Source organism: Nicotiana attenuata, unplaced genomic scaffold (assembly GCF_001879085.1).
Source record: "Nicotiana attenuata strain UT unplaced genomic scaffold, NIATTr2, whole genome shotgun sequence".
NCBI classification, from domain to species: domain Eukaryota; kingdom Viridiplantae; phylum Streptophyta; class Magnoliopsida; order Solanales; family Solanaceae; genus Nicotiana; species Nicotiana attenuata.
Window position 1 is genome coordinate 275,072 of NW_017671024.1, and position 8,494 is coordinate 283,565.

Consider the following 8,494-nt stretch of genomic DNA (forward strand, 5'->3'; position numbering starts at 1 on the left):
GATCCAACTGGGAAAATGATTTAACTGATTGTGCAGTATGACTGGAAGCCACAATATTGCCAAGTGTGTTGTCAACTTGGCCACTCATGTAATGAACGATAGTAGCAACATAGAGAAGAGGGGCAACGGAGGACCAATAATCAGAAACAAAAGCAGGAATGAAGAATAGTAAGGAAGCTTGATCCAAAGGTGGATAAGATAGATGGCCATGGAAGATTCATGGAGCAGATTGAAACAGAAGGTGAATTAGGGTGAATCAGTTCCAAATCAGCAAGAGAATGACAACCAATGGCAAATTGCTAGAGGGAGGTCTGCATCAAAAAAATAAATGGGATCTAAAGGGGGAGATGAAGTTGATATAGGCAATGCATTTAAAGTCCTAGTTGATACTGCCCAGAAGATAATGCAATTCTTTGAAGAACAGGAGATAAGAAGTAGGAGGAGTAGACAAGGAAGTGAAGACAATCCCAAAATAACAAATATATCATGATGAACATTATAACATGGAATGTGAGGGGCATGAATAAGGTGTATAAACAAAAACTACTAAAAAATTTCTGCCAGGAGAATAGTGTAGCAGTAATGGCACTTCTGGAAAATAGAGTAAAAGAGAGTAATGTTGATGCAATAATGAGAAAAGTGTTTGGTGACTAGAAGTGGGTAGCCAACTATGAAGCAGCACCAGGTGGAAGAATTTGGGTTGTTTGGGACCAAACAAGGGTAGAGTTTGAAGTAAAACAAGTACATGATCAATACATAGCAGGGCAGATAACTATGAGGCAATGTAACAGTAATTTCTTTTTTGTTGCAGTATATGGAAAACATAATATTCAAGATAGGAAGAATATGTGGAATGATATCAAAGGAACCATGAATGGAGTAAATTGGCCAATTGTTTTAACGGGGTACTTTAACGGTATCATGTCCATTGAAGATAGAATACAAGGTAATCCAGTACAAGAAGTAGAAGTGAGAGATTTTAAAAAATTTGTAGGGGATGCTGGTTTGACTGAAATCAGAACAATTGGGAGACATTACACATGGACAAATAACAATGTTCATAATAGAATTGACAGAATCCTAGTCAATGCAGAATGGATACAGAAGTGGCCTCAAATGGAGGGGATCATTATGCAACCTAAGTTTTCAGATCACTGCCCTTTGAAGATAACTATGAGTGAGAATATAGTACAGGATAAGAGACCTTTTAAGTTTTTTAACTGCCTAGCTAATCATCAGAAGTTTGAGGAAATAGTAAGTCATTACGGGAGGAGGAAACATAGTGGAAACAAGATGCAAAATGTATGGTACAAGCTTAAAGCAATGAAAGGTGAACTAAAGAAGCTAAACACTCAGGAATATTGTAGCGTGGGGAATAAGATACAAGAAACAAAAAATAAACTGATGAAGCTTCAACAGGATATGAAATCTCTAGAAGATGATAGTGCAGTCATAGATGAAGAAAAGAAGACTAAAATGGAGCTGGCTAAATGGATGGAAGTAGAGGAAAGCATAATGAAACAGAAGGCCAGAGTCAAATGGTTAAAAGAGGGGGACTCTAACAACACATACTTTCATGCTTGTGTGAAAAATAGACATGCAAGGAATCACATAGGCAGACTTACAAATAATGAAGGGCACATACTACAGAACACAAAGGAGGTTGGAGAGGAGATTCTACAATTTTATAAAACAGTACTAGGTACAGCAGCCTCTGCTCTGCGAGTAGTGAATCCAGATGTTATAAAGAGTGGGATTATGATGTACAGGAACCAACAAATGCTGCTACTAAAACCAGTCACAAAGGAAGAAGTGCAGACAGCTTTGAAGGGTATAGATGATAGCAAGACACCAGGCTGTGATGGATACAATGCCTATTTTTCAAGAGGACATGGAGCATAATAGGAGAGGAAATTACATCACCAATATTGTAGTTCTTTGAAAGTATAGATTTGTGCAAGTCCTTAAATTGCACTACTATTACTTTGATTCCTAAAGTGAAGAATCCAACAAATATCAAGGAGTTTAGGCCTATTTCTTGTTGTACATTAATATATAAGATAATCTCCAAGAGTCTAACAACAAGATTACGGGAAGTCATGCCAGAATTAATAGACAAATGCCAAACAACTTTTGTTCCAGGAAGAATGATAACTGATAACATCATTATGAGCCATGAGTTGGTAAAAGGCTATGGAAGGAAGAACAAATCACCAAGGTGTATGCTAAAGATTAATATGCAAAAAACATATGACTTTGTGGAATGGATATACATAGAACAAATGATGAAGTTACTGGGATTCCCTGAGAAGTTTGTAAGGTGGATAATGAAATGCATAAGTACTGTAAATTATACAGTAATTATCAATGGGCAACCAGTAAAACCATTTGAGGCAAGCAAGGGGCTTAGACAGGGTGACCCACTGTCTCCTGTGTTGTTTGTGATGGCAATGGAGTACTTGAGCAGGCTGTTGAAAACCTTAAAGAGGAACAAAGAATTCAAATACCACCCTAAGTGTGCTAACGTCAATTTAATAAACTTAGGTTTTGCTGACGATTTGCTACTTTTTTTCAGGGGTGATATACAATCAGTCAGAGAGTTGCATCAACAAATTAAAATATTTTCTGAGGCACCAGGATTAATTGCAAACCCAAACAAGAGCTGCATATACTTTGGAGGAGTACATCTTGTGACTCAAAGGAAGATTATGGATATGTTGGGATACAACAAGGGAGAGCTACCCTTCAGATACTTGGGGGTACCTTTGAGCACAAAGAAGATATCAATTATCCAATGTCAGCCTTTGATTGATATGATGCTGAACAGAATTCAATGCTGGACATCAAAATTTTTGTCCTATGCACGGAGAGTTGTGCTTATAAAGAGTGTTTTAACTGCAATTCAAAATTTCTGGGCTCAGATCTTTATTTTGCCAAAGAAGATTATTCAGTTCATTGATACAATAGAAGGTTCCTATGGTCAGGGAATGTAGAGCCTACTAGGAAGGCACTGATTGCTTGGGAAAAACTATGCTGCCCAAGAGTAGCAGGTGATTTGAGTTTTACTAATGTTGAACTATGGAACAAAGCTGCTATTTGCAAGTTACTATGGAACATATGCAAGCAGAAGGAGAAGTTATGAATACAATGGGTGAATGCTTACTATATAAAAGAGAATACAGTATGGAGTACAACACCTAAGAATGCATCTTGGGTCATTCAACAGATTTTCAAGGCAAATAATTACTTTGAAAATGCTGATTACACTGAAGAAGAGGTGCAGAGGATGGACAATTTCTCAATCAAACAAATGTATAAATCCATGAAGGGGGAGTTTCAGAAGCTAACTTGGAGGAAATTAATATGCAACAATTATGGACGTCCAAAATGGATATTCATATTAAGAATTGCAATTTTGGAAAGGCTGGCAACAAAGGAAAGATTAGCAAGATGCGGAATGAAAATAGAGACCACATGTGCATTATGTCAACAAGAGACTGAAACAGTTCAGCACTTGTTTTTTTATTGTGCAATGACAGGAACAATATGGCAGCAACTGCTACATTGGCAAGGAATACAGAGGAAGAAGCTGAAATGGCAAGAAGAACTGGTGTGGCTAGAAAGAGTAGCAGAAGGAAGAAGTGGGGGAGCAGCTTTATGTAGAATGACTTTAGCTGTTGCAGTTTACTATATATGGAAAGAAAGAAATAATGTCATCTTTAAACAGAAAAGAAGAATAGCAGCAAGCATAGTTAGAATGATCATTCAGGAAATTCACCTTAGAGCCACCATGTTTCCTAGGTTATAAGGGACTATGACCAATGTAAACTGGTACCCGGATCCAATGGAACAATGATAGAGGACTGGAAAGTAGGAAAGTAGAAATGTAGAAGGACCCAAACTGGGGCTGCATGTCCAGTGGGGTTAGTTTTTGTTCTGTTGTTTGCATGTACATACTTGGTAAATAAAGTTAATTAATTACCAAAAAAAAACTATAGTAATCCGATTCAACAAAATTTTCACAAGGCAACGAAGTGAGTCAAATTTCTCACAAGACCTAAAGTATATAGAATTATCATAAGGCGAAAGCAAAACAAAATTACAAAAATCAGAGACACGTCGGAAAGAAAAATGATCTTTCATATATACAAAAGTATTTAAAAAGGCCATTCAGGGTCTTACACAAAAATCCAAAAAAGAAGAAAAAAAATTCTAAGTGCCTAATCTTCCCTGGGAGCTTCATCTTCATCTTCTCCGCTCTCGGACCCGCTCGCGCTCCCGAAGTCATCATCATCGGAGAGCAAAGCTTCGGCTTCTGCCGCTAGCATTTTTACATTCTCGATATCGGGCGTGAGGTCAAAGACACGAGCATGAATCTCTTCGAGAATCTCTCTCCGAGGCTGGCACTTAGCATGCTCAGCAATGCAGGATAATCGAACCTGAGACACTTTGGAAATTTCCTTTGCTCGAGCGTTAACGGCTTCAACATCGGCTCGGTAGATGGCCACGACCGCCTCCGTCTTGGCCTTTACTTTTTCTGCCTCAGATGTGGCTTTTGCAAGCTTAGTGGCCACCGAGCCTCGAGCTCCTCAATTTTCTTGGCTCGGGCCAAGCTCTCCTCCTTCACGCTTTGGAGTTGATGCTCAACTGAAGACAGCTCGGCTCGAGCCATGTCTTTCTCCGAGGCGAGGTGGTCCATGTTCTGCTTCCACCCCAAAGTCTCTGCCTCTTTCATCTCAGCCTCCCCGCGAAGCTACTCAATGTTTTTGGCCTTCTGCTGAACCTGCAGGATCTAAGTGTTAGTCGGCAATATCAAATTGATATGTCAAACTCCCAAAAATTTACATTACCTTCTCGATGAGATCGGCCTGCTCTTTATGAGCTGTTTCCAATTTAGCTCGGAGGTCCCTGATCTCCTCTTCTTTTTGCACATAAAGAAGTTTGAGGGCGTCTCTCTCCTCCGTGAGCCTTTTGAGATTGGCCTCACACCGGTTCAGCTCAGCTCGGGATATGGAAAACGCTTCTCGACGAAGCATCATAGCCTATGAAGAAAGGAGGGTAAATGGCATCCCTTCGACCTTGCTCACGAAGAATCGAAGCAAGATAACAATGCGCCAAAAAGAAGGGTGAATATGGCCAAGAGTTATTCGATATTGGTGGCAGAAGTCGAAGATAACTGGATCAACGGGACCCAGCGTAAAGGGGTAAGTGTAAACAATTAGGAATCCTTCTACGTAAGTGGTGATGTCCTCTTCAGGGGTAGGAATCACCACCTCTTTGTTTTTCTAAAGGCAATCTTTTTTCACCTGCTCGAGATCGCCTTCGATTATAGAGCATATATATCTCGACATAGGCTCACATCGGCCAGGGACCGAAGAGGGTTTCCCGACTTTAAAGTCGGAGGTAAGATCGCACATCCGCGGAACACACTCCTCGATGCGCGGCTCCACCGACGTTTTATCGCCGGCCGGTTGCGATGAAGAGCTTTTTCCTTTTGGGGAACGGTCTTAGATGTTTTCGCCATTTCTATGTGAGTTCAGAAAAAAAAAAAAAGATGAAGTTTGTTGTTTTAAGAAAGGATTGGCAAACAAGATGTAAATAATTTGCAGAATTGAGGAACTTGAAGAAAGTAGGAGAGCTTTAAAGATCAAGAAAAGTTTTGAAAATAAAGTTTGAGAAGATTATGAAGAGGATCTATTTAAAATATTGCAATGACGGTTCAAGGGCACCAATTGGCCGACCGTCAACTGACGCTAATTAATAATTTTGAGAACTGTGCAGACGCGACGCTTCGGTCGCCTCCGTCGCTTACGTCACGAGGATGACATCATAATTGGTCGAGGTATTAAACCGAAGACTCAGTTTGTTTCTTCTCGTTACACTCCAAGAAACGAGGGGACAATCTGTATATACTACTTGATCAAGACGAGGGAGTTGCATCGGCGGTAGCCTTGTAATGAATCAGACCCGAGCTCGAAGACGAGGCATGGAGTTTGAAGATCAAAGTGTCCGTTAAGACCGAGGCCAGCATCAGTCTGTGAGCACGTGATTTTTGCCTCGCTTGAATTATTCCTATAGAATACATAAAATTAGGATTTTTCCTTTAATTATTTGATTTTTAGGATTTAATTGCATGATTTTGTGTTTGTTTGTATTTTTGTGTGCATCTTTAGTTGGTATAATTCATAAAAAATACAAAAATATAGTACCTTTGCATTTAGGACTCAATTTTATATTTTTTTAGTTTTATTAGTTAATTAATGTTACAAAAATAAGAGAAAATAACAAAAATAGTCATGTTGCATTTTTTACTTAAGTTTTCTTTTTAAAATTAGGATTTAGTTAATTNACATGAACATTCCACTATTGTACCTAACTGGACTGTATGGACTTTTCCAGATTTGTATGACTATGATCTTAGTTCTAGTATAATTAATGTTAGTTGTTCATTATGCATATGTTAAAACGTGAAGTCCAGGACAATTAGGGTACAGCTTGAGGATTTATGACTTGCTTAAGTTGTTGTTAACTTTCAGATTCAGAATATTAAGGTTAATTCCATATGTATTAACAGGCAGTGTCTCGTGTGTATTAACAGGAGTATACTCGATTAATTGGACTGTTTTCATCATATTGTGAATATTTCGTATGGTAGTTTACTGATTTAAAGTCAACTCCCTGGTTAAATGTTAATAGAATTGGTATCATAATTAGTGTGAGTAGTTAAAGCCATAATTTCGGCAGTGTTGGTTTTGAAGTCGAAGAATCAGTTTTTCAGCATGTTAAATTAGTTTTGAGTTTGATATTCCAATATAGTTGGTAGTCATACTAGTTAATCATTGCTTTTCTATAATTGCTTGTACTAATTCGAAGCTCCAGTATTAATTCGAAGCTTAAATAGGGATCTGAAAGTATTCAAAATACCATAATAGAGTCTAGATTTGATTGTAAATATGCATATTGAATTAAAAGAACCCGGACTCTAGTTTTTGGGGCCTAGAACTTAGCATGCTGGACTGTGGACTGTCCAAGGCTTGGAACTTTAGTCCCAAATTGGGCCCAAGCTTCAACTGATGCGTATGAGTAGAGCTGAAGCAACATGTCATTCCCATGGCCCGGTTTTGAAAGCCAAAAAAAAAAAATTACTAAGAGGCATGAATTCTCATTTAAAATCGCTGGTGAAAAATTTGTAATGTAATTTTGGGTCTTCCGAGTTAAGTAGCGAATTTAAATTAAGAGGGGTTTTCCTCTTGTTTAAGTTCGGACTTGAACTTGAGACTCGAATTCTATAATGTTGATTAATTAGGCTTCTAGAGACAATACTTAATAGAAAATAATAGTTCTTTTAGGATGGCCTTTAAAATAATTTGAGGTGCGCCGCGCCAAATAAAATCACAAACTGCGTGGCCCTCTTTGATTACTTCGTTTAAAATATTTAGAACTTGGGACGTGCCATTTAGCGAATTTTCATGGCCTCCCGCAAAGTTAATAACACGTTAGTCACTTTAGGCTCGTTCTTTAATAATTTTACCTTCCTAAACTCGGGTGTGCATTTCATGTGACCCAAATCCAAATCCCAAAACGTTGAATAAAATGTGTCGAGGATCCGGGTGCATTTCATGTGACGTGATCCAAAAACATATTTTTAAACGACGTTCAATTTCCTAAAAAATTAATTAAAAGCGGTGAATAATTTTTAAAATTGCACTATAGGATGACATGTATTAAAATCAGATTTTAGCCAATTATAATGGTTTAAGCGACCGTGCTAGAACCACGGGATCCGGGGGTGCCTAACACCTTCCCTCGGGTCAACAGAATTCCTTATTCAGAATTTCTAGTTCGCAGACTCCATTCGGGAAGTCGAAATTTTCCTCGATTTGGGATTCAAGATAAACCGGTGACTTGGGACACCAAAAGCCAAACCTATCCCAAGTGGCGACTCTAAAAATAAATAAATAATCCCATTTCGAATAATGTCACTTTAAATGGAAAAACTCCTTTATACATTACCCTTCGGGGTAGGTGTGTAAAAAGGAGGTGTGACAGCTCTGGCGACTCTGCTAGGGAAACGAACCCAGAAATTCGATTCAGGGTTCAAGAATTCGAGCTTAGAATAACTGTTATATTTGGCTTATCTGATTTTCCTACATGTTCCATGCTATATGTGCTAAATGTTTTACCCCTTTGATATTTGTTGAATTGTATATATAAACTGTTACGAATCCCTTCCTCTCTCTAAGTCTTCTACATCATGGAGAAGGGTGTACTTCGTGTATCTTCTCTTCTGTTTAGAGTCTTTTCCGATTTAGAACGAGGTTTGGATAAGTTGCTAAGCCGGCGGAGCTTCTGTATCCCCGGTACGCTGCCTCCTCCTCGGCTCGAGTTGTCCGCCCGGGTAAGCCAGGTCTAGACCAATAACCTAGGATTTAAACCTAGAAGAACAAAACCTCATGCCGGATCCCTAGTAGGAACGTTTGTTTGCATCAAGTGC

The 8,494-nt window shown here is 38.7% G+C and overlaps 1 protein-coding gene across 1 annotated transcript; it reads left to right on the forward strand.

Annotated features, from left to right (window-relative positions):
- The first annotated feature begins 328 nt into the window (after positions 1-328).
- Positions 329-1,902, forward strand: LOC109205329. The gene is made up of 2 exons (XM_019368037.1): positions 329-434; positions 812-1,902. The coding sequence occupies exons 1-2, from the start codon at positions 329-331 to the stop codon at positions 1,900-1,902; spliced, it is 1,197 nt and encodes a 398-aa protein (XP_019223582.1).
- The last annotated feature ends 6,592 nt before the right edge of the window (positions 1,903-8,494 follow it).

Excerpts from the sequence above, each read along its gene's own strand:
- LOC109205329 (XM_019368037.1), top strand. The coding sequence starts at position 329 with ATGGGATCTAAAGGGGGAGATGAAGTTGATATAGGCAATGCATTTAAA. Across the intron at positions 435-811 it reads TGAAGAACAGGAGATAAGAA|TATATGGAAAACATAATATT; the intron begins GTAGGAGGAGTA and ends TTTTTGTTGCAG.